Source organism: Chironomus tepperi, unplaced genomic scaffold (genome assembly GCF_022539635.2).
Source record: "Chironomus tepperi strain 1889 unplaced genomic scaffold, CSIRO-AGI_Ctep_v1 contig_354, whole genome shotgun sequence".
Classification (NCBI taxonomy): Eukaryota; Metazoa; Arthropoda; class Insecta; order Diptera; family Chironomidae; genus Chironomus; species Chironomus tepperi.
Genome location: NW_027226476.1, coordinates 1,560,757 through 1,586,326, shown reverse-complemented (window position 1 = coordinate 1,586,326; position 25,570 = coordinate 1,560,757). Strand labels below are relative to the sequence as shown.

The window sequence follows — 25,570 nt, the reverse complement described above, 5'->3', positions numbered from 1 at the left end:
TTTAAGGACTTTAGCAACACAACAAATTCAATCCAGAGGATAACAAAATTTGAAATTCGGGAATAAAAGAAGACTGTTTCAACGCTATTAAAAGTATGGAATGACATTGAAAATATACTCATACTTTGATAGCATCAACGCAAAAAAACAATTCTCGAGGCTTTTAGTAGTATTGAATTTACTAGCAATGTAAAAGAAAGAATGAGATAGGTAATGGGAATTTAAGGAAAATAGGTCAAATTTTTGGAATCATGGAAACGATGTGGAAATGTTCATTTTATTCCTGGGTGAAGGAAATTTTCCACTCTTGTAAAAAAATGCATCTTTATTTAGGATATAATTCCTGACGTCACATTCTTTTTTTTTATTCATAATGAATTTTTTTATTGGGTTAGTGTGAACTTACATATTATTTTTCTTTTTCTAATACATAAGCGTTCCATTTATTAAAGGGAATCAATTTAGTTGCATCATTTTTACGGTTTTATTAAACATTTCAACATCATTTATGTCGCATGTGATGCAGTAAATTGTTTATATCTTCATGCATTTTCTTTTGACTAGATTATTAGTCGAATTATTAGAATTTTTTCAAACAATTGCAATGTCGGATTGACCCAAATGACATTTTTCTAATTTTAATAGAAAAACACAAATGATTCTTTAATATGGATTGGAATTCATGATTTATGAACATTTACACACATTTTCCACAATAATTCACCTCAAATTTCCATTTCCTTATCAATTATTAGCAATTTTTTTAATGTGCTTCACAACTTGCGCCAAAAATTTATAACACGGAAAATTCAGAACCTTACAAATATTTTGAACCCCTCAAATGTTTTTTTTCTTTCTGAGGAATACACGTGCTGTTATGAAAAACATTTAATCTCATATTTTAGCTTTACATCATGAAATAAGTCTGGAAAATTAACAAAATTTAATTTGTTGCATCGCAATTTGTTTCTTTTATACTGGATGGAATGTAAATATGACTGTATTCCTTACTGCTTTGTTTATATCTATTTTTAATTTTAAACTCACCAAAACCAGTTTTCGTCAGTTTCAAAAATGTGTATTTCCTGAAAATCATAAGAAAATTGCTCGATTTAGAATTTCACTGATTTCTGTAGAATATTTTGAGGAATAAACAAAAAGTCATTGCTCACGTGGGTGTGCATAGTATGAAAATTAATGTGCGTCACAGCAGGCGATGTGTTTCATTTGAAATGAGCAAAATTTTGTGCATTTTTTGTAATGTTGTGAATTTTAATTGTGAAAAGTTGTGTACTTACTGAGATGTGAGCTTCCTGCTGTGGTATTGGTAAGAATCTGCCAGCTGCTTTCGGTTTGATGTCATAAATGTTTAATTTTGCAGCAGAAAAATGAAAATTTGTGATTTATTGTGTTTTTAAAAAAATTAATTACTCAGAGGGGATTCAACTTTTTATTTTCACTTTTTAAACTTCAAAAGTACGTTAAAAATTCTTACAGACTACAAAATCACATTTTAAATGAGAAGCACAGAAAATTAATTGTTTTTCATACTAATCTAAGGCTACTTTGCGGAAAATATTCATGAAATGTTAGCAAGAAATTAAATAAACACATAAATTGTCAACTAAACGAGAAAAGTGCGCCAAAAAATTTTTATTACAAAAAAGTTAAGAATTTCTCGTGGCCACAATTATGCTTATTTGCTGTTCTTGAACATTTTAATTTCATAATTTCTAAAATAGCTGGCAACAAATTAAAATGATTTCACCTAGAATTACAAGCTTAAACATTTCAATCACATCAGCAAAAATATTTTTGTTTATCCGTCACTGATCTGTACATTTCCAGCTTATACATTTCAATCCTACACATTCAGCAACTGAGCAAGGAATTTTACAATGTAAATCTTGAACATTCTTTACATAACATTTAAAACGAAAGCATTTACAATCGTCACATAAACGCTGTCTGACTTCAATATTTACATTGCTCTCGTGGAGTGGATGTTTGTTTTCTCTGTGAAAAGGCAATGATTCTCTATTGGAGGAAAATTAAACATTTATCACATCATTATCCATAATTAACAATATAATAGCTATAATGGTGTGAATAGTGCTTTTTAGCAAATTTAAACAGCGATCAAAGAGAAGAAATTTACAATTTCAGAATTTTATGGATTTACATTTGAGTCTGTTTATCACTTACTCAATGTTATTCGTTAAAGCTTTATTTTTTGCAATTCAAATCAGCTACAATTTCTTAGCTTGCTAATTAGATGCCAAACTTTGTCTGAAAATTTAAATACTTAAAATAATGATTCGGTACATTAAATCCTAATAAATTGCTTTTGAATTGGATGAGACTTGAGTCGGCTGTGGTATACATTTTAATTGGTAATTAAGACTTGTGCGAAAGCAACGAGATACACTCAATTATTGAAATTTAGGGATAGAATTATCTTCTGTTGTTAAATAAATAAACTGAATTTCAAATTTTTAAATTTTGGGGATGATTCTGTTTATTTTTCTTGGCTTTATGGATGATTGATCAGTTTACTGACTAGCTTATTTAACAAACAAATGAGTCATTGAGTTGATTGTGACAAATTAATTGTTGAAAATTTGCTGAGGATTGATCATATTTTATTAGTATGTGTAGGTGATAATAGACTTCTCTTGTATTTTGGCTAATTGAATTTGAATTGCTTGTCTTTGTCCAGTCTTTGTAGATATTATTGACAAGAATTTGGAAGATTGATCTAGGGCCGATTTCTCGGAACTGAATATTATAACTTGATGCATCGCATTGATGGGCAATCTTTTTTGTTATGGCACACTAGTGTGCTGATTAATTTTTTTAAAAATGTCATAAACTGTCTATCCAGGTGGAGTTTTGGTCGAGGCTAACAACCAATATTTTCGGCGAAACAAAGGTTGCTCATCACTGTCTTATCGAGTCTTGGTTAATATTGACATCTATACCAATGTCGATCCAAATATTATACCGAGTCGAATCAGCTTTCCTATGCAACAATTGATTCGACTTCGAGCTATGTAAAGGCAAATAATAGTAAATCAAGCACTTTAATAATACTTGAATGATTCTCTTGTAATATATTGATTGACACCAAAACCCTAAAAGGACAGTTCACTTATTATGTAACGCTCTTAGGGGGGAGGTCGAGATTTTGTTAAGCCACAATCAATGGAAATTTTTGTTACGGAGAGGATAATAGAGTGGGGAGGTCAAAAGTCGAATTTTTATGTTACTTAATAAATGAACAATCTCCAACCTAATAACCGGAACATAAAAGCATAACCTCATCTATTATTCATCTATTATTCAAGACAACCCCCGAAAAAAGCCAATTATCTTCATATGCACTTAACTCCCGCACATTCATATTCGAATAGATCCAATTAAAGCAGTTAATTACCATACCACGCGATATGTTTATTGTGACATATTCGTGAACGCCTATAAAATTATAAAATAATTTTTCCAACATCATAAAACTTGTTGATATCTGAATATGTCAATTGAATATAAATATGTAGATTAAAAGAGCAGAATAGAGGCTGAAAAAGAAAAATTCTTTATACGCAGCTATACATACAAATACAGAGAGTATAGGATATATTTTAAATCTGCTCACAATAAAAATCGAAGAATTTTCCCTCAAAAATAATTAATTGTGTGAAAAATTAAAGGAAAAAAAAGATGTTGTGCATGTATTATAAGCTATTTTTTGAAGAGAAGAGAAGCGTCTACATGAAAATTTTTCACATCCAAATTTTCTTTTTTCTTAGTCTTATATTTGCAGTGTAAGTGAATAGGTAGTAGCATATATATTTTAAAGACTACGAGAAGAAAATAAAATTTGAAAATAGAAAATTCGTCGAGTGCTGAATAAATGGAAATTTTTTTTATTTATTTATCAATTCGCATATTTTCATCACAATCTAGACAATTTTAATCTCCTTTATAATGCAATAAAGTTGAAGGATAAATTCTCTATTTATATAGAAATTTCACATTGCATAACTAAAAATATTTGATTACCTTAGTACTGAACATGTCTATAAATAGATTCGCTTATTCGACAAAATACCAACTTTTTTTTTCCTCATTCACGTTCATGAATGAATATGTCTCAAGTGAAGTTTTATGATCACCTTATTGTCTCATAAATGTGAAAAATTGCAAAAATTACTCGCTTCTTATTGCTACTTGCTGAATAAATTTAATGCAGTGAATTTAACTTAATTTGTGTGGATTTCCTTTGAACACCTTCTTACTTTTCGGAGAAAAAAAGAACCTCGAGCGGATTTTTTAGATGAAAATGTGGCACATAATTTACTATGTCTTGGCTGATTACCTAGATTATTATGTGAAAAATGATAATTAGACATTTTGTGATACTTCTATCTATTATTCCTTAATGCTAAAATGCTGAGGAAATTAAAGATTTCATGCGTTCACAATATTTAAAAACATTCAAGCTTATGGTCCCCTACTTAGTAGCGAACGAAAAATTTCAGAATTCCGTGTCTTTATCGTAGAGCTCACTTAATAAGTTCAGCGGTGGGAGGAGGTCTGATTTGATTCAAACAATTTCAATTCAGAGAATTCCATCGTTAATTTTTGAAAAAAGCTCGTTATTCTGTAACGTAATACATGAACGAACCCCTTTTTGGGGATCTGTTGTAATGACCTCACCCAGCAATCAGCAATCGCTTCTGTTATTTTAACAAATTTTCAAATTAATCGCCCACCAAATGTTGTACACATTTCCAACATATGGACACTATAAATATCATCAAATGGTGTCCACCTGGCATTGACTTTCAAGTTGGTTGTCAAAAGCAACTAAGCGATAATCTAATTTCTGTGCCAGATGCACTCAGTTGAATCTCAAATATTAATTATAATGTCCAATGTGTAAACAACATTTCAATTTGTGCCAATTGGGGTCCTATTCTCAAATGACACAAAGCTGATTAGGTACAAAATCCTTTTATTAACAAGTAATGAAAGTTACATCCGTTTGAGGTCCATATGGCTCAAAAGCTCCGAAGAGCCTTCTTCATTTGTGTCGCTAAGAATAATTAAGAATCAATGCAAGAAACAGTGTCGGATCAATGTTTTTGTGAGGTTGTCGACATTGAGTTTACACAACTTACAGCCTATAACCAGGTCTTTACATAGGAAATGTTCTAAAATACTCTATTTAGTTGATTAGATAGCAAGAAAGTGTGCAATTTTCACATCCCTTTTAACATTCTATCTCCAAAATCTCACAAAGAAAGAGACATAAACGATCATTCTAGAACACTACAGATCAAAGTTTGTTGAGTGAATTCTAAGAATACATTAAGATACATAGCGAATTTGAGGAAGATGTAAAGTTTAACAAAAAAATGTAAATAAATCTCAAAACTATCAAGTTTACAAAATAAAGCCCAGGATATAAGTGAATGTACTCAATTTTCAATGAATAGTTTAATCAGAAAATGCGCTGTAGCCCTCAAAAATCACACACATACTGTCGACCTTTTCACTAGATTTTTTTTTTGTAGAAATTTATCTACGTACGCTTTTTCTTGTAAAGAAATGTTGTGATGAATATCTAAGATCATGCGAGTTTATTTTTAGACATAAAATTTTTTTGTTATATTTAAATTTGTGGTGGTGTCTTTTTGGCAGTATTGTTCAAATCAATTTCAAATTATTCTTCTGAGTAGTGTGTGACGGAAAGATTTCTTAATTAAAATAACTTTCTTATTTAATTTTAAAGTTCCACATAATTAAGATCATTCAAAAATGAGCAGCCGAAGACCAAGAAGATCACGAATTTATGACTTGAATTATAATATCGGTGAGAATTATTACAAGTCAGCACTTGATCGTCTCGATGAGAAATCAGGACGTCCATTAAGCTCATTAATCAGATCATCTGAGCCACCAGTCTTGAAGCCATCCGTACGTCTCGCACAATTGGATGAAGATGGTACAGTAGATGATTTGGAAATTGCCAGAACTCGTGCCAGTCATGCTATCCAAAGAGAGACAATTTTGGATCAAAGAACTGGCCGTAAAGCAGTTGAACTTGAAGCCGACTTTGACAGTCAAGTAAGTGTATCAATTATAGCTATGATTGATAGGAAAAACAAATCTGATAGTGGACATAAGCAACGAGAAAATTTATTTATTTTTAATCCAAGATGGTGAACATGAAAAAATATTTTAGAGATCGCGATCATTTAAATCGTTTATCATGACTTTTTTTTCCATGCCAGTTGACTAACACGTTGACGTCACAAGACAAATTGTCATGAAAATTATTTGCACTGCCTGCCTTTCTTTTTATATTATTATTATTCATCGAACGCAAATCGCAGGATGAAAATAAATATTGCACAATCGCTTCCACTTCAGGTGATGCTTAAATTTTATTAAAATGATCTCATAATTCTTGGATGTTGATCAGAAATAAATAGATATTCTCAATCGTCTTAATTGCAACAAATATATATGCCTAAGCACTTGATACTCTCTCGGGTACCATTTCGCACACTTTTTATCACCTTTGCTCAAATGACTATAAATCTAATTTTAAAATATTGTTACGACTCATAAAAACTGATCATCTTTTGTCTATTTTTTCTGTCTGTCTGTATTTCATCTTCATCTTCTAGGTTCAGAGAACATTGGATCGTATTAATGCATCAAAGAAGCTTTTAAGTAACCTTGAAGTAGAAAATGGATATGACAATGATGTCTCTGCATCATCAAGTTACATCAAGAAGCGTGTTGTAAAGGTAAGGGACTGCATTTTAAGCTTCCTGAGAATATGAGTAGAATAGCACATGGCTACATGTTTATTAAATTATTGCCAAGGAGCGTCTGCTTGACAATGGGAACCACTTAGTGCTTGTTTTGTGGCTAATATCAAGTAGACCAAACTTCTTAGCTAGCACAAAATGAGTACTACTTTGGAGTCAGTTCCATTTATACACAGCTCGTTAGCCACAGTCAATTTGATGTATTTTGGTAGACACAGCCAAGCAGAAGCAGCTTGATACCATAACAGGCAAAGAGCAAGTTTTTATGAAACAATACCACTACCGTGCCTAAAAGCGGTCTCTTTGCCTGCTAGGGATATTGACTACTAGAAAAGTGAAGCATGAAATCATGTGGAAAGCATTTAAATGTGTGCCAATCGGAAAATATTTGAATCATTAAAGCTACCTGCTAATCCTTTAGATTCTTGGATATGGTCCAAGAGTGTGAGTAGTTGATTGCTTCAAACGATTTATCAAAACGTAGAGTAACAAATGACGTCTGTCAAGAACTTAATTTTTTAGACCTTGCTTTTTTGATATTAAATTTTTGTACAAAGAAAAGTTAGACATCATTTTTGAACAAACCCAACCCTAAACTAATCCAAAAAACATAAATTCTAAAATCAAAATTCACTTGCAGGTCACCAGTGACATCTCAAGCTCATCTGCCGCTGCATCTCAAGCAACCGACTCAATCTCAAGATGGTCAAAACTCGGAAGTGGTGGACATGATTCAGAATCATTTGCTGTCGCACGTGCACGTCAAACAGCAAATCGTCTCCAAGAACTCGATAATGACATGTTGGAAAGAAGCGAAAGACAAATTGCTCGTGAACAACGTGCTGCCAATGTGAAGAAACTCTTAGCCGAAACTAGTGATTTCACAGATGATTCTTCATACGGAAATGTCGCATCATATAAAGTGGTCAAATCAACTCAAAAACGAATCACAACTTATTAAGCAAATGCAGTTCTCTTGTTAAAAAATATTAAGCTTTTTCTGTAAGAAATGGCATGTTCGTTTTTGATCTGTTTTTGCACTTTTTTAATTATGATGACTATATATGTGACATTTCTCTGTTGTTTTTTTTGGATGAGCAATTTAATGTTTAAGCATCAACATCGAATCTTTTTCTTCTCTCTCAATACAATACAAGCACATTTAAATTGAAAATATGAATGAAAATTAAGGAAGCTTTTGTTAATTGTACAACAATATTTTCACTTTTATTGAATTCACAAAACACAATTTTTATATTACCTAGTTCCTCTCTATCGTACATAAATGCATTATAACGACATTTATTATAAAAAGAATATGAAATAAATTTTTGTTTCCTCACTAAACCTCATGACTCAGAATTTCTTTTGACTACATACTTATCAGATTTGTGTATGAACTATGAACCTTATCGGTTCTATTATTTGTTATCATCCTCAGTTGTGTGTGAGAATTCAATGAGGAAACATCAAAGACAAGATGCATAAATTCTGTTTTGTGATATTTTTGGTGCTTATTGTTGGAAGTTTGGCGAAGGATGAAACATTGTTTGGTGGGTATTGATGAGTCACGTGGCTTTGAATTATGGAAATCATCAAAATGCTGCAAAAGTGCTTGGATTCAACTGATTTTGCTGATTATCCATGATTTCAAGCAGATGTAACCTTATCTCTTTAGATTCGTGGATGTAGCCAAGGGGTCTAAGTGAATTGTTCTTCCAGACCAGTTCTGTCCAAACTGTGTGCCATGACACTCCTTGGTAAGCCACGATAAAACCACACATGGCATGCGATTCATGACATTTTGGACATTAGAGTGCCGCGGTACACAGTTTGGACAACACTGCCTTAGACGGACTCTTTTGGAGGAGTTCCCTCTGAAAAATAGTCCAGCTACATCCTCTTCCGACTCCTGCAACTAAATAATCAAAATTTCCACATTTTAGATCAACTGCCAGTCGACCAAAACCTTGAACTGCCACAAATCACCAACACAATCGAATCAGATCCAATGACGAAGAAAGTATACGACATAATTGAGCATTTCAAAGACGATGATCCCGTAGGGTTGCCAGCATTGGAAATTCCTGACCCAGTTTCAATTCCCGATGTACAACAAACCCTCAACATTGGAAAGTTGTCAATGACGAAAGTGAAAGCGCATGGAATCTCAAAATTTCGCGTGCAAAATGTGACAGTTGAGGTTGACAAACGAATGGAAGCAACCTGTGGATTGCTATTTGAAACATTGAGATTGGAGGGAAATTACTCGCTGAGCTCATTTTTGGCAAGATCAAATGGTGTGAAATTAATCGCGGTGATGATGCTGTTAGACAATTAATTAATGTTGTGTATAATTTTTTTAGGTCCATTTACTATAACCATTTCGAATGTAATCGTGACAGCGAATGCCTCACTTAAAACGGAACGTGATGGTAAAATTAAAACAAATGAAATTGATACTGACATTCAGCTGTCAAGAATGAATGTTAGTTTTTCAAATTTGGGATTTTTTGCCTCAATTTTCCAAAGTTTTGCTAATTCAGCAGGAAATATGGTACGATGGGAATAAGGAGATGAAATTGGATTTGGTGTTAATTAAAACTTTTTAATTATAGCTTTTTGAGAACGTTAAGCCGTACATTCTAAAGGATGCAAAGACGAAGATAAGGACTGAAATGGATAATAATATTGATAAAATGTTGGGAGAATTTGGCCTCATTCCAAATTCAATTAGTCCTGTCGACTACATTATTGCTGAAGCACGAAAAAAAGTCCGCGAATTGTAATTCAAATTTTATTTAAATTTTATTCTTTTCTCATGAAACAAAAATGAAATAATATTGAAAATTATGATAATTCAATCTTATTTAAGGTACGATCCACTCGAGATTAATGAGTATGAAAATAATGGCATCATTGGAATTAGAATATTTAATACATTGATTAGCGGTATCTCATCGTTTTATCGTGTCGGCGATTTGACATTAAAGATGATTGACAACAATTTGATAATAAGTATGAAATTTGTATTGTATTTGGAGATATGTGGATGGATTTATGCTGAGTTCTTCGTTTATGGATCTACTGCTAACTCAAATAATTAAAGAACTTCCTTACGGATTTAATAATTCACGTTAATGTTTATTCTTTGGAATTTAATATGAAAGGGGAAAACAACTTTGAAAGGGGAAAATCAACTAACTCTGTTAATGAAATTCAAATAAGAAACTACAGTTGATACTCATCAACAGATAATTAAAGCTGTAAATCTCATTCCTCATCGCTAGTATTACTTAGTTAGGGATGAAAGCACTTAACACGACAGCATAACATTCCCCTAATGCCTATATTGTGACTCTAATGATGAGAATCGTGCCATAAACCACAATTATATTCAGATTCCCAAGAGATGACCGCAAATCTGCCTTACTATAATCTAAAAAGTTTAACAGGCACCGTCGCTTCTATTTTTCCATTAAAAGTTAAGCATTTAATCACATCCACATACCTTCACAACAAAGTTAATCCTGTAATAGCATTAAATGTATTACAAACTTTTATGTTTTTAGATCTCGAAATCGGAACACAAGAAATTCACGGAAAAACAACGTGGGAAGCATCGTTCGCAAAAGGCATGATAACAAGATCTGGAAATGTTCAATTTTCCGTTCAGTATATTAAAGTTTTCGTCTCACTGATTCAACCAATTAATCTTCAGAAGCGAGTCAATATGAACGATTTGCAATTGGATCTAGGAAATATTCAGGTCATGTAAGTAAAAGATACGAAGGAAATTGAAAATGATTTAAAGTATAATTGAATCAGTTGCGACTGAACATTTTTAATTTTGAGCATCAACAAAGCTCGAGTTTTAATCGATCAATGAACAAACATTAAGTGCAATTATGCAATTTGGATAATTTCAATCACATTCCTCATTCAAGTGATAAATAATTCCTTGAACGAATAATTGATGATATTGGATTATGAATGACGAAATTGGAAATAATGACATAAGGATGTATTATTTTATTCAGGTCATATGATTCATATTGTTGTTGTGATGAGGAAGAGAGCTTTATTTTAAAATCTGGATGCTTCATGCAGAAGAATATTTGAGAATAATTGAGATTTATTTCAGTTCATTGAGTGCGGATGTAATCATATTCAGTTCTATTGATTTTTCTGTTGAGCTTGGATAATTGAACTCAGTTTAATTGAATTTAGATATGTTTATTGGACTTAGAAATATTTAGTAGGAATTCATGATGTTATTTTGGTAGTACTTGACTTGTGGATGAGGTGAAATGGCATCAGTGGAGTTAATCGTAGAGCGTTGGCCTTACATGCCAAAGTTATGAGTTCACTCTTAGGCCATGTCTTCGATACGTGTATTAAATGAAATTTTGAGGTCTTTGGGACATGATGTGTCTCTACTGCTAGGCATACAAAGATAAACTAGAATCTAGATGTTTTCTTTTACGAAATCTTGTGCACACGAATTGTAACTGGGTACATTGTAGGCACATCTGGTCTTATGACGTACTCGTGTCCTAACAATTTGCAGAGTTTGCAAGGAATTCGAATCCCACTGTAAATAGTAGGTCTAAAGGGTATGGTACAATAAATGATCAATCGCAGTGCCTCCAGCTCATAGGACTGAACTCTTCAAACATTATTGTTGTTGTTCTGTATGACTATCAGCCATTTAAGCTGAATTCAATCAATTCTAGAATCAAAACAATTCAGTAGATTTCATCAAATTCAAATTGTTTACAAACAGCATATCCAATAAATCAATTTAATATGACTTAAAAAAATATATCAAAACTTTATGTATCCGCATCTCATTTACCTAGAAGTACAACCTTAAATATCAAAATAAATCAATATAATTTAATCTCATTCATCACCAAATAAATCTTTCTCTTTTTTTGCACTCTTTAGGAGCAGTGGATTGGGAACATTCGATTATGCAATTGAGCTTTTCATCAATGTCTTGCCAAATTTATTACGATATCAAATAATGGATGCGATTGAGAAGCCAATTATAAATAAAATTCAAGAATATGCCAATAGGATTGATGTTGAAATGTTAATTAAGGATTTACTGCAACAATATCGAAATAACCAGACACTAAGTCTCAATCTTAATCGTTTCGAGCTGTAAAAAAGTGTAAAATTTGTTGTCTTTTTATAGAACTTAATCAAGGAATGTTGATGAATTATCGAAATGTGTTACGTGCGATCGTGATTTTTGTGGAAAGGTGTGCAAATGATGGACGTAATACAATTTCGAACGATAATAAAGGTTATTAGACTGGTGCTATAACTCATTAAGAATTTATAGTAATAAAATAAAATACCTCGAAAAAGAATAAAAAGTCATGAAACTATCAAGTCGAAGCTTCTTGATTGTTTTTTTTGTTTTGACGTTTTTTTTTGTAGATGAATTTATTTTTGGCCACAGATTTTTTAGAGACACTTGTCTGTTTTTCACCTGCCTTAAGGATGTTGATTTTTTGAAAATTTGACACTTTTTCGAACGGGGTTCATTTGCTAATGATGACAAGCATTATCAATGGTCTTAAGTTCCCCGTTACATTTATTGGGTATGCTCATAGACACGCTAATAAAAGTGAGTATGCTCATTGTCTGCTAGGATACTATAATAGACGTCATTTGTGAATTGCTTTCAAGAGACGTAGAGGATTAAAGTTGTCATTCATGTGGGGGCTTTAACTAAATTTTGGGGTCATTTACGAATGAGACCCACATTTTGGGAGGAAAGCTAAAGTCTAAAGTTGTCTGTGTGACTCTACTATCCAAACAATATTGTTCTAAGCCGGAATGATTATTGAAAAACAACTATACCCAAAACAAGCAATAAGACCGCTTTTAGGCACCGTAGTGGTCTCTCTGTATCATGAAAGCATACTCTTTGCTTGTCAGGAATGCATGCAGGAGTGTTTCCATAAAATTTTTGAAAGAGGGGTATGGACTGCAAAAATTTAGATGAGGTTTTAGGATTGGTTGATATTATGAAAAAAACCCTAGCAAATTTAACAATTTTTCCAAAAAGAGAGGAGCTTATCACCCATCCAACCCTCTATGAAGACGCCTCTGCATGCATATCATAAATTTGGTGACATATGGGTTGGATGAGGTCTAAAATCAAATTTCCATACGAATTTGTTGATTCTTACGACAGTTACCCTTGATAGTGCCTATGTTAGCTTGAGTAAGTTTAAGGACAAGTTCATTCCAATTAATAAAATTTAAAAAATTGCCACGGAAATACAGACTAATTTCAATAAAGCAGATGAATGTAAAATCATCTCCAATTACCGACACCTTGAGTGAAATTGAGTAGAATAAAGAAGAAGAAGAAGAAACTATTATAAATCTAGTTTAGTTGCACACGATGCAAATGTCTTTATAATTTATTTGTTGAAGTAAATATTATATAATATATAATATAACATGTAGATAGATATTATTTATATAAAAGTTGTTTCGTTGAACATATTCGTGATGATGACACAATTTCGAGCATTTTTTAAAATTTGTTTAATACCTTAAATATAATAGACATTAAAAATAAAGACTTAATTTTTGTTTTTGTTAATTTGTTGCAAAACTCATTAAATTTTAGAGATGTTATAATGATTAATTGTGATAAAACAGGACATAGCGTATTTAGTAATTAGGCTAAGCGAGTTCGTATTAGAGATTTTTCATTCGGGTAATTGCAAAGCAAAGCGATCGGGTCGGTAATTTGCTTCTTTTTTACAAGATGCTAGCATACTTCCTGTTTGTGTAGCTCTTTGTATGATAATTGTAGCTGTTGATTTGGTTGGTGATGGTAATTTTCAGTCTCTGATCACGTTGTGAAGAATGATGGGCTGACTCATATGCCTCATAGGATGATGAATGTGGTTTGCTAAATGTAAATTAAAAAATTGCAGCATTAAGAATTTCACGAAGATAATGCGCACTTACTCTTTAACAGTTCTTAAAACTCTTTCAGCCCATGTTTGGGGCTTTGGTGGTTCTGACTTGATGCCACGATCTTTCTTGTCTAAGTAATCGATAATGTCGTCATAATAGTTGAGTCTATAGTCGTACATATAGTTGTACTGAAGGAAGCGTGGTCTTTAAAATAATTAATTTAAATTAATTCACACAGTTGAATATGAAGGAATAAGAAGATCACATACCTGACCCAATGCTTATATAATTGTGTCTTCTTCGTATCTGCTTTAGTAGCTTTTTTATTAAATCCATCCATTTTTAGCACCTATTTAAGAAGAATATATTCATTATTATTGATCTAAAGTCATGACACTTGACAGTCATTTGCGTAGAATTTTCAAGTCTATTTTTATGTCCATTGCAATTATATAACACTTAATTATATCATAAATTTGAAAAAGATCCTTATCACTCGATCATATAAATTTGATAAATTATTAAGGTTCACACAATCAGGTTCAATTATCAACAACGGAACATCAACAAGTCATGGAAATTAAGTGCTACAGATGTTCTATATGCTCACAGACAAAAATTATTCAGAAAATATTTTAAATTATTTAGTACCTTCCTTTGAAAAATTAGTTGTTAATTCTATCGACGTTACTATAAGACTAATTTTCTTCGTTAAGCAATAGAGCTGATTGAGAAGAAAAATAAGAAAAAAGAAGAAAAAGAAAAATTCAAAAGAAAATTTACAAACACACTTGCTGTGTCAAAAAGACAATAGGACAGTACATTTTTTTTGTGTGCTGGGGAGATACTTGACTTAATGAGCGATTAGTCTAGGGACATTTGGCTATGTTACAATAATTATAACAAAGAATTCGCAATGCAAAATTATGCGAAAATTATAAATAATTTCATACCTTTAAATCAGTCACAACACTTTCAGTTGTCCATACACAATATTTCTAATTGTATTAATCGATTCCGATTTGTTACTTAATGTCATCTCAATTTTCATCAGTGTATTTGTTTCAATTTCTATTTCTCATTTGATTCTGCAACTTGCACTAAAAAATCAATGACTTGACCTAAAAATAATCTCAATTCACACCTATCTCATCGTACTCATTTCAATTTTAAAATAATCACTTAGTATATAATGCAAAATAGATGTCTTTTCTTCTTCAAAATTTGTCTTGTTCTTGCTAATTTGTCAAAAATATTTTTGTACATACTTAAAAGATGTAGATACATGCCGCATGGGGACGATTGATAATTTGTGTATAGAAATTTAATGCCAATTAAATTTTACTTAAAACTCTAGAGGAGCATGTACATTACACATGTGTATGTGCTTGTTCTACTAATTTAAATTCCTTAAAACTTTGAACAATTGGATAAGAAGAATGTGCTGTAAATGTACAAATAAAATTAAATCCTTCTTATTATTAACTGAGTCATCTGACTAATGCCTCACAGCTGATCTAAATTAACTTTCATTCATTCATAATAAAAATTATGTTAATGTCTATTGGATTATGAGTTCAAAAATATATTCAGGAACTCTTTAACGTTGCGTTAAATTTTATGAATTATTCATTAGGGACGCTAATATTCCATTTAGAGTAATGAATAAAACTTATTATTATTATTGTAACCTTACTGCTACAAAGGTATTAACTTATGAAGAAAAGAAAATGCAAAATCACGTTGTTAATTTTCAATTTTACTATCTCTTTATTCTATTTTTATTGATTAATTCACTTGCCAATGGTGGTTTAATGAAGTCTTATCCGTCTCATGTTTCCTATTTTTAGATATCTAATTAATAATAAAAAAATCCTTTAGTGAAATAAATTATTTGGTCGAGAAACTTATGTTTTTGTTTTGAAACGTGGACAAGCAATAAAAACGTAGAATATTTACTTTTATGCTGGATTGCGGGCACGTGGATGGAATTTTTCTTCCTTAAGGCTATGTATTGTGTGAGTAAACATTTTGGTTTATTGAGAAATATATATTTTCTTTACTCAGCATGTCCTTTCTATGTGACATTTAATTTGATATGTGATTTATCTTACGTAAAGTGGTACACATCAATTATTTATTGTAGGTTTTACGTATGGATTATGTAAGTGAAGTTTTACATATCGATTACGTAAGTGAAGTTTTACATATCGATTACGTAAGTGAAATTTTACATAACATTTACGTACGCAAATTTTTACACATGAAATTTTAGAATTCACAATTTTACACATGATTTTCACATCAATGATTACGATATGTAAATTTTTATGTACGTAATCAACTACAAAGAATAATGTAAAATTGCAAAATATTTAGATGAATGTCTGAGCATTGATTGTGTTTTAACTTTATAAGGATCATTTATTTATTACGTATCCTTTTTGGCAGAAGCAGGAAGGATGAAGCTTTTTAAAATGCCGCAATAAGTGAACGACTCTCCATGACTCACAAAAATTTAACAAAAGCTCATCACAAGCAGCACTAAACCTTTTTTTTAACAAAACTGAATCATGTCAACTAAATAGGTTTGACAAAAGATGAGATGAGATGAGATTTCAAACGCTTCAAACCACATAAATCTCTGTACCTCAAACTGAAATGTTTTGCATACTAATTCGAAAATGTGATTCTATCGAGTCAAAACAGTTCAGACTTGAAAAAAAGAGATTAATCATTTTGTAGAGTCATTATCTTACCTCAGGATTCATTCTGTGTACTGCTGTTTTTGAGAAAATAACAAGTTTGCTGCGAAAAGAGGAGAATAACAATGTCAAAGTTGCGAGTATTTGTACAATTCCTGAAATGATTGATAATCATGAAGAAGACAAAGTCAGCAGTATTACATTTTGATATAATAACTTTATTTTGGTTATAAGAAAAATGGAAAAAGCAAACATACAATTTATATCTTATTTATGTCATACATTTTATATTTAATCATCAAAATAAATCAAAATGTTGATTCCGACTAAAATAAATGTCTCATAAAATAAATTTATTTGCTTTTTCATCCACAAAACTTATAAATTTTTATCACAAACAAATCAAGAAAATATTAAAAAAATTTAAATTTTCCACTCAATTTTCATTCTCATTTTCACATCAAATCCGATTAAAATTAATAAATTTTTAAAAATCAAGGAATTAGGACTGGTTGCTTGGTATGGACTACTACTTATCCACCTTAGAGCTCTTCACTAGAATTCAAAGTCGACGTGGATTTTGGATGGAAAAGTCTACTCGACTCCAAGCTCTGCTCTGGACATTTTGTGGTTCTGGATACTTTGAAGTACTGTCTTTTGTCTCTAGGAAACTGTAAAATAGCTTTGAGATAATAAACAGTACCCCTTAATATGACACACCCTAATTTTTAGCACGTATCTCTATTTCATAGGGTTTGTCCAAAGCTACAAGTCTACAGACAGGAAAGATAGACCTGTAGTCCAGAACGAACTACGAGGTACAGCCAAACACTGCTGACCTGCGGTTTTTGGCAGAACCCAACTATATTTTGATCTAGACTATACATTTAGGCTTCCTAAACGGTACTTTTACCTAAAACAATGCTATATCATTTTGATATACTGAACAAAAGTTGTTCATAACTTAGGCTATACCAAACAACCGACCTCTGGTACACGACAATATATTTAAAGTTATTTACGTTAATTCATCATTCTTTTTTGTCTTCAAGGCTTAGACACTTAACATTTTTCCATTTTTAAAAGGAAAATTAATAAAATAATATTTACAAATATTTTCTTACATTTCAAAAAGTCTTAACTCGAGCAGCACAAAATGCACATGACTGTCATATGAGGAACAAGTCGATCTAGTTTATCTGCAGCATATTCTAACTAAATAGTAATTAGTAGTGGAAATGTGAGATTATAAGAGCTTTTGTAGTGGAATAGTTGGTTAATCTTAGAGCTTATTGCTGTGAGTTCGATTTATGCTGAAGAACCTTCAAAAAACTTTTACTTTCATCTTCCTTTTCAAAAGGTCTTGTGGCAAACACAAAGAAAAAGTTTTTCGTTGTCTAATTTATCAGGATTATTAACGCTAGTCCTTTTTATAACCTTCAAAAGGATGTTAAATACATTCATTGATCATGAATATAAAATGTCTGTGCCTTTAGAGTTTGAAAATCCATTTAAATTTACGGAATTTTTCAAGCTCTGTTAAGCTTTTGCCCTCTTTTAATCTACTTCTTTTATGCTATTGGAAGTACTCTTAGATAATAAATCTTTCATTTATTGTGATGTTCAGGTTAAACCTTAACAACGACATGACTATAGATTTGCTTCAAACTCTTATTTCCTTTATCCTCATGAGAATGCTAGCCACTATTGGAATTTAAAAGGCTTAAAGTCCTTCTATTCAATAGCTTCTTATGACTACCTAGCAACTCACAAATCGGCATTTATCATCATACACAAAACTATCTCAAGTTCCTCTAATTGACTAACTCACAGATTACAAGAAAATCGTGACTCAAGCAATAAACAACCAACTGGAAAAATATGTACAGAAACGTGATCAAAGCTTGCCTTATTCATATGACTGACATTTCATTTTCATTATGCTGTTTTGCGGACAGATAATTTAGTTAGTAAAACATAACTCTTCCTAGAAAAAAAAAGAAGAATGTAAATTGAATTAAAACTTTTCTCTTACAAGCGTCTAAGTCTTGATTGTAAATCAATAAAAATTAATGTCCTTTTATCATTTTTTGTTCTTTTTTGTATCTCTTGTATATTCTAAATAATCGAATTATGTAGCTTAATAATATCTAATCTTATTATAATTATTATTTCATTATGTCACTGGGAATAATAGGTGGCTTTTTTCATTCATTTTCAATTATAAATCATCATACACTTGTGCTTATTCATGTTTTTTAACAGAGTGTGGCTGGTTGTCTCAAAAATGACCGTTAAAATTTTTCAAAAGTTCAAATTTTTTTTGACCGTTACTCATAATTTTCTTAGTAACGTACATTTTGATTTTAAAATAAGTTGAGTTCAAACTGTTCGAATTTTTTGACTTGACAGCCACACTCTGGATTATAATAGATAGGATAGTACAGTTAAATGGAGATTCTAATGGAATCGACTGATGAAAACTATTCACACGCTTCAGGATATTTTTATAGGTAAGTAGACAAAATGTTGACTGACAGATCGATAATTTATATAATGAGATAGTAAAAGAAGTAATGTAGGTCAATCAATCAAATTTCAAAGCTCGAGAACCATGAAATAGATATGATGATGAGTTTCACCTTAGAAAATATAAATGACTACGTCATTGTTGACATTTTCGTTTCATCATATCATTACAAAATTTTGCACTATAGCGTGACAATAAGCTCAGAACTAAGAGAGAGCTACTTTCATGTGAGAATGAGTGGAATTTGAAACTGAAAAAAGGTATAAAGATAATAACATAACATTCGTGTGAATAGTTAACGTAATAGGAATAAAATATCACGAAAAGACTGTAGACAGGAAAAAATAAAGTTATAAGTAGCAAAAAGGAATCGATATGTGTCTTAATAAAAATTCTTTCTAATGGATATTAAGGTAAGATTTTTGGAAATTTTTTATTACTTCAAATAGATCAAATTTTTCATATTTTGTATTTGCATAAAGGAACAAGTGAATTTATTTATAGTTCTAAATTGAAAATAACGTTTAGGAACAAGCAGGAGTTGCACTTTTTAGGCTTAATTCTTTTATTATGATTTATTAAGTCGTTCAATTTGAGGTTATGTGATGATTGCTGTCTTAAATTGAATCAGTGTTGGGCAACCTTTGGTTTTTCGTGGCATACCTTGATGGCAATTACACGGCCTACTGTCCATGCTGCGGCTTACAGGATGCCAAGCACTGACTTAAATGAAACTCAATCTTAGGCTAAGCTTGCATTAAAGGATCAAAATAGTTCAAAACTAAAGCTCTTCTTGGAACTATTAAGTTTAAGTTTGATAAGGATATACATCCATGTCAACAATGTGACATAGCTTTCCAACCTGCTCAAAACCCTTTTGTGATAAAAATCTATTAATTCCACAAAATTAGTCATAATTTAGGTCAGACGATACCTAAACATTAGACTGATATGCTCAATTTACTTCCGCATCAAAATACTATAAATTTGTATAAGTTATTATACAAAATTGCACGTTGCATGCTTCCTTGATATTTCTTGACCTGCAATATTTTCTATTCCGCAGCAACACAAATGTCCGGTTACTGCAAGAAAAGTGCACCCTTTCATACCTCATAACTTTTCCAGAAATATGGCATGACTCAGACATCAATAAATCAAATTTAGTTCCAAAAATTGCAACTCCTGCTTGCTTAATAATTTAGATAAGTTTTAAGGTTTTTTTGGGGAATTTTTTAAAATTATTCAATAAAATTAATTATTATCAATCAATTAGTCATTAACGTCTATCTAAATATTACAATGAGTTCTTATCTCGTCTAAATTTTAAAACACACTTCACACTTTATAAAATAAATCTTGAATTCCATACTCACACTATTTAAAATGGCATGAATATACTATTTTGTAGATAAATTAATTATACAATATCCCCTTATACTTTAGCTATGACAGTGCTGTGAGATTCAATTTAATTTATTTTCCTTTTTTGTCATTCAACATATAGTATGGAAAGTTTTTGAAAGCTTTTATTTTGGACTAACTAAATACATTAATAAGATTTTTTTGTTCAAAATCATATACAAAAAGGATGTTGATATCAAAATTTGCAATAAGGATTAGTTCATAAGCTGATTTTAAGTACATTTTTTGTTGATTGTCCTAAAAACTTAATTAATTTATGGGTCATTTGCATATGGGGTCGCTCACTTATTATGCAACGCTCTTAGGGGTAAAGGATCAAGATTTTGTTACACCTCAATAAGTGACCGGTCAGAATGATCGGAAATGGAGTTTCTATTTCCTGTTCCATCCCGAACGACACAAGTGAAGAAGGCTCTACCACGGAGCTTTAAAGCCTACACAACAACACTATTAAGGCTCCAGTAAACCTCATTAATTAACACCTAGTAGAAGCAAAATTTAGACTGCCTCCATTTGGGGTTAGAAAAGAAGGTTAAGAAGAGCCTTTAAAATACCTTACCGGAGCCTTTAAAGTTCCTTGTCGGAGCCTTCTTCATTTGTGTCACTCAAGCACATTTATAGCTTCCGCAAAAAATGACTTTCGACTCTTTAATATGCCACAAATCTCACCTCCCTTCCCCCTAAACAGGAAGCTAAATATCTAAACGACCCAAAGTGTTAGACGTCAAAGCTTAATTCAGACCTTTAAATAAGCTACACTTTTCTTTTCAAACTGCTGTCATAAAATAAAATAAACAATTAATTCATTCCAAAATTATGACGTAAAGTGCTTTTTTACAAGTTTAATTATTTCATTAGACACACCTTTGCTTAAACATTCCTAACACGGGAAATCTTCAATTAAGAACGAGGATGTTTTTGACTTTAATTTAGGCTTGATGTTAATATGAACGAAAGTCTATTCCTTACTGTAACTGTAAAGTTGTCTGATAAAACATTAATTAGACAGCATCAGTTGATATCAACATCATTCTTGTATCATTCAATTTAACAATTAGACGGAAGCTTTCAGAAGTCTAGCAACAAAACAAAAAGTTATGCTGTACTGTAAATTTCCATAGCATTTTAAAAAATAATAAAAATTCATTTTAATCAACTGAGTACTAAGCGACAGCTATTTAAAGATAAAGTTAGTTAGTTGGTGTAAAGGAGAGTCTTGTTTATGATTCTCATGTGACTTCTAACTAGACCAACTTCCCCTTTAATTTTTGCAACACTTGAATTCAGAACTAAATTAATTCTTCATACTTTTTTGGAACTCGTGTCTCATGATTCTGCCAACTGTAAATTCATGAATAAATTTGTTAAAAATTAAATCCTGATAATTATATTCCCTGTGAATGTTGCATGTAATAGAGTCATTCTTATATATTTTTAACATTTTAGGTATAACAATTCATTGACTCATAGTTTTATAGGAGCAACATTTTCATACTTTTGTGTTTTTGTAAAAATATCAAGGGAAATTTGTATAAATTTTTTTTCGATGTTCATTGCTTTTTACCAACTTTTTTTTCTTCTATGCATGTATATCCTTTTAGTTAAACGTATGGTGATATATTTTAATAGGAAATTAATTCAATTTATGTAGATCATTATCATTCATTATAAATATTCACGAGGAAAATTAAGTTGTTAACAGAAAATTGCGCTTCATTTGAATTTTCAAAATGAAAATTTTCTTGTATGCAGGCAGACTCTAGTCAACTTATAAGCTAGATATAGTTCCGTTTCTAATTTATTTTTATTTGATTATTGAGCGTATATTTGAAGAAGAGAATTCAGAAATAGAGAGTTAATTCAGGGGTTGGGTGCTCGGCATGTCCTGGGGTATATATCCCATTCTGGTCGGAGTTCATCCTAGAGTATAATCTAGTCGTACTAGAGTAAATGATGGAAGTTTACTCAAGGATATGTTTGGTTTAGGTTAACTCGAAATACTCGACTATCAAGGAAAGCTTAATGGTCCTTTTGGGGTAGACTATAGCTGTCATTTTCTGAGAATCTTAAGGTATCTGATACTCCAGAGTAGGGCAGCCGATACACCAAGATTGTATCTCAGGATTGTCTCTTGAAAATAGGAAACTGTCTTCAAAAATGAACTCTGACAATTAGTTCCTATTGATCCACAATGAATCAAAAACTTCAAATCCACCTTAAAGCACACATAAGGATATACCCTAGGATTACACCGAGTATCCGACCTCCCAGAATTATATAAATATATAGAGAGAGATAGACTAGATAGGAAGGATAATGATACATATTCATACTTGATTGACGATATCCTGTTTAATGCTTAAAATATTAAATTGCGTGGAATATGCTTCAGTAAATGAATGAATACAGAACGAAAAAAAAATGGAAGATAAAGTAATGATTAATTATTTTTCTATTTTGTAAATGTTTGTTATTCCAAAATGATTTTTTCATGCGTCTTTATTACCACTTTTAGAAAATCATTTTTCATCCTCTCTGACCCTTTTCGGTTGACAAAGCAATGAGGAAAAATAAGAACGTAAAAGTTCATTTGTGGTGATTTAACATTGAATTTTTGACTTAATATGTCCGATTCATATTTTTCGTTCCAATTGTTTAGGTCATTTCTAGGCCAAAAATAGCCTTTTCATTAATCTTCTTTCTCTCTGTAGAGCTAATTTAAAGTTTTTCCAACTTTTTTGGGTCAATTAGTGCTGTTTTTGGCTTATAACAATCCCCTCTTAAAATTATTACGTCAAAAAAGTACAAATTGTAAAATATTATAGAAAAAATCCACTACAAATAACAAATAAAATCCCCATACCTCAAAATATCTTGGCTAGTTTTATGCATAAAATTCAAACGTCACAAACTTTAGGAAACTTTTTTACTTCTTTTAATAAACTCTAGAAACACTCTCAATAATTAAATATTATATATACTTAAAAAATTCCATACTTAACCACAATAATTTTCACAATTCTTCAAGCTTGAAGTGTCTTAATTCTTCCTTTTATCCAAACAGTGTCAATCGCCCGAAGCAGGCAAAGAACAACCCTAACATATGAGCGTATTCTCAATGAGCATCTTACGGCACCAACTAACATACTCTCTAGGTACTATAAGATACTCACTGAGCTTATGCTCGTGTGCTAGGCATGCTTTCGAGAGCTGAGTAAGCTGAGAATCTCTAACATACAAAGATAATGCTCATATTAATGAACATACTCAAAGCATGCTCACATTAATAAGCATTCTCAAAGCATGCTATTATCATACAATTGAGCAGGCTCACAAAAGTGAGTATACTTAGAATGTATTCTTTGTCTGTTGGGGAACATGCTCAACTGGTATAATCAAGCAGAGCAAGCTCTTGAAAGGATGATCTTTGCCTGCTAGGGTCGAATTCTTTCAACTTAAAAAATATTCATCTTTTGTATATAACTTATGGATTAAAATTACTTATGTCAATAATTTTCATGTCTAATTATTTTTCACACATTTAAATTTTTTACTTTTTTTTTCATTTATTGAAGTTAGTTTTCATATCTTTGTTTTTTTTTCTTTAGAATAAATATATTTAAGCGTAGCACTTCATTACGATCTTACGAAGCTATCAATTTTATTAATCGTGAGATTTAAGCTAAGCAAAAAGTTTTTAAAGTGGAATGATTTATTTTGGAAAAAAATTGAAGTTGCTTTGAATGTTTGTCGGCATTTTTGTTCTGGTCACGCAATGTCATGACTGCCGGACAATCAATGTTCATTGATCGTAATGACAGCAGCCCCGACTTAATTAATGAAGAAATGCCCGAAGGGAACAGAAATGAAACTTTTTCTGAATTCAAAGCCAACTGAGATATGGGAAATTCAGATGAAAAGCTTTGATTCTGTTCTCTAAGGGATATCCTTATAACATATTAAAATATAGACAAGACAAGTCAAAACAACTTCAACTTTAATTCAGTAGATAAACAAAATAGTGATGAAAGATAACAGATTATGTTTGTGAAAAAGGTGTGAAGGCTTAAAATCTAGGCAAAAAAGTTTATAAACATAAAAAAAACATTGCGTGCGTAACGGCAAAGCTTCAAAGCTACCTACATGCTAAAATATTGGATGAAGAGAATAAATAAAGTTGAAAGGTAAAATTGCTGAAAGGAAAACTGTAACGAAAATTTCTTGAGACAAGAATTGCAGCTTATAGGCAGAGAGTGAGAATTGTTGATAAAGAATTAGGGCTTTCAATACTGGATTGTGTTGTCTGAGTATGGATTTATTTAAGGATTATCCTTATGCTTTTATTTATAGTTTTAGATACTGCTAAGACATATACTTTAAATAGACAGGCTTATTGTTTCAAGGGTAATTGGATTTGACTGTAGCAGACCTTGAAGTCGATTCGAATTTAAAGTGAAATCGACTAAGTCTAGCCTTCAATAAATAATCTTATAATCGAAGATAGGAGTGTATCCTTGTAGATCAATGTCATGAAATATCAGCATAAGTTCCTCTTCTAAGAGAATAAAGTAGTTCTAGTACAATGCAAGTTCAAAGATCTGACATTTGTTCATATTTCTAGTACTTTAAGGTCAATACATTCCATTACTGTAGAATCGTTTAGATACTTTTCAGAGGCACGACCTTAAGGATGTATTGCCATCTAAAAATTTATAAGCTAGGTAAATCCTTGAATAAATTCACCACTGTTTACCAGGATTGATATAAAAAATCCTATAAAATCTCAATATTGAAAGCTTTTTAAAGAATATAATCAAAAAATTAAATCAGCAGCAGCAAAAAGCTTTTAAAGCATCAAAAAGTATCATTTGTGAATTTTTATCACGATCCAAACAGTTAGAACCTCACTCAAAAGACGTCATAGAGAATCCTTAGTGAATGGTTTGAACTGTTTAAATTATAAGATGGAAATGCTTCAAATGTCAAATTTTTTGACCATCCGATTCCATTTCCATTCCGGAATAAATTGACATATAAATATGATCAATCCCTTAAAATTTCAAAATGACAGCTTTTTGATGCTTTAGCAAAAGAAATCTACTCAAATTCCC

The 25,570-nt window shown here is 31.2% G+C and overlaps 3 protein-coding genes across 5 annotated transcripts; 2 read left to right on the top strand and 1 right to left on the bottom strand.

Moving 5' to 3' along the window:
• The first annotated feature begins 5,770 nt into the window (after positions 1 to 5,770).
• LOC139094443 (uncharacterized) lies at positions 5,771 to 8,197 on the top strand. Its single transcript, XM_070645479.1, has 3 exons — positions 5,771 to 6,132; positions 6,699 to 6,821; positions 7,486 to 8,197. Exons 1-3 carry the CDS (start codon positions 5,824 to 5,826, stop codon positions 7,804 to 7,806), a joined length of 753 nt encoding a protein of 250 aa, XP_070501580.1. The 5' UTR covers positions 5,771 to 5,823; the 3' UTR covers positions 7,807 to 8,197.
• Positions 8,198 to 8,261: 64 nt separating this feature from the next.
• LOC139094442 (uncharacterized) lies at positions 8,262 to 12,263 on the top strand. The gene is made up of 7 exons (XM_070645478.1): positions 8,262 to 8,398; positions 8,792 to 9,145; positions 9,212 to 9,402; positions 9,464 to 9,630; positions 9,721 to 9,863; positions 10,418 to 10,619; positions 11,796 to 12,263. Exons 1-7 carry the CDS (start codon positions 8,326 to 8,328, stop codon positions 12,016 to 12,018), a joined length of 1,353 nt encoding a protein of 450 aa, XP_070501579.1. The 5' UTR covers positions 8,262 to 8,325; the 3' UTR covers positions 12,019 to 12,263.
• A 990-nt stretch (positions 12,264 to 13,253) lies between these two features.
• On the bottom strand, positions 13,254 to 14,516 carry fln (flightin). Of its 3 annotated transcripts, XM_070645797.1 has the most exons (5): positions 14,451 to 14,516; positions 14,069 to 14,148; positions 13,851 to 14,003; positions 13,657 to 13,791; positions 13,254 to 13,425 (listed from the first exon to the last, which is right to left on the bottom strand). In XM_070645797.1, exons 2-5 carry the CDS (start codon positions 14,137 to 14,139, stop codon positions 13,419 to 13,421), a joined length of 366 nt encoding a protein of 121 aa, XP_070501898.1. In that variant the 5' UTR covers positions 14,140 to 14,148; positions 14,451 to 14,516; the 3' UTR covers positions 13,254 to 13,418. The 3 variants fall into 3 exon arrangements, with proteins under 3 accessions (XP_070501898.1, XP_070501896.1, XP_070501897.1); XM_070645795.1 differs by lacking the exon at positions 13,254 to 13,425 and having other exon boundaries at positions 13,623 to 13,791; XM_070645796.1 differs by lacking the exon at positions 13,254 to 13,425 and having other exon boundaries at positions 13,623 to 13,791; positions 14,069 to 14,150; positions 14,457 to 14,492.
• Between the last annotated feature and the right edge of the window lie 11,054 nt (positions 14,517 to 25,570).

Excerpts from the sequence above, each read along its gene's own strand:
- LOC139094442 (XM_070645478.1), top strand. The coding sequence starts at position 8,326 with ATGCATAAATTCTGTTTTGTGATATTTTTGGTGCTTATTGTTGGAAGT. Across the intron at positions 9,146-9,211 it reads ATTTTTGGCAAGATCAAATG|GTCCATTTACTATAACCATT; the intron begins GTGTGAAATTAA and ends TAATTTTTTTAG. Across the intron at positions 9,864-10,417 it reads TGACAACAATTTGATAATAA|ATCTCGAAATCGGAACACAA; the intron begins GTATGAAATTTG and ends TTATGTTTTTAG.
- LOC139094443 (XM_070645479.1), top strand. The coding sequence starts at position 5,824 with ATGAGCAGCCGAAGACCAAGAAGATCACGAATTTATGACTTGAATTAT. Across the intron at positions 6,133-6,698 it reads AAGCCGACTTTGACAGTCAA|GTTCAGAGAACATTGGATCG; the intron begins GTAAGTGTATCA and ends TTCATCTTCTAG. Across the intron at positions 6,822-7,485 it reads TCAAGAAGCGTGTTGTAAAG|GTCACCAGTGACATCTCAAG; the intron begins GTAAGGGACTGC and ends ATTCACTTGCAG.
- fln (XM_070645795.1), bottom strand. The coding sequence starts at position 14,139 with ATGGATGGATTTAATAAAAAAGCTACTAAAGCAGATACGAAGAAGACA. Across the intron at positions 14,004-14,068 it reads TTATATAAGCATTGGGTCAG|ACCACGCTTCCTTCAGTACA; the intron begins GTATGTGATCTT and ends ATTATTTTAAAG. Across the intron at positions 13,792-13,850 it reads GTTTTAAGAACTGTTAAAGA|CAAACCACATTCATCATCCT; the intron begins GTAAGTGCGCAT and ends ATTTACATTTAG.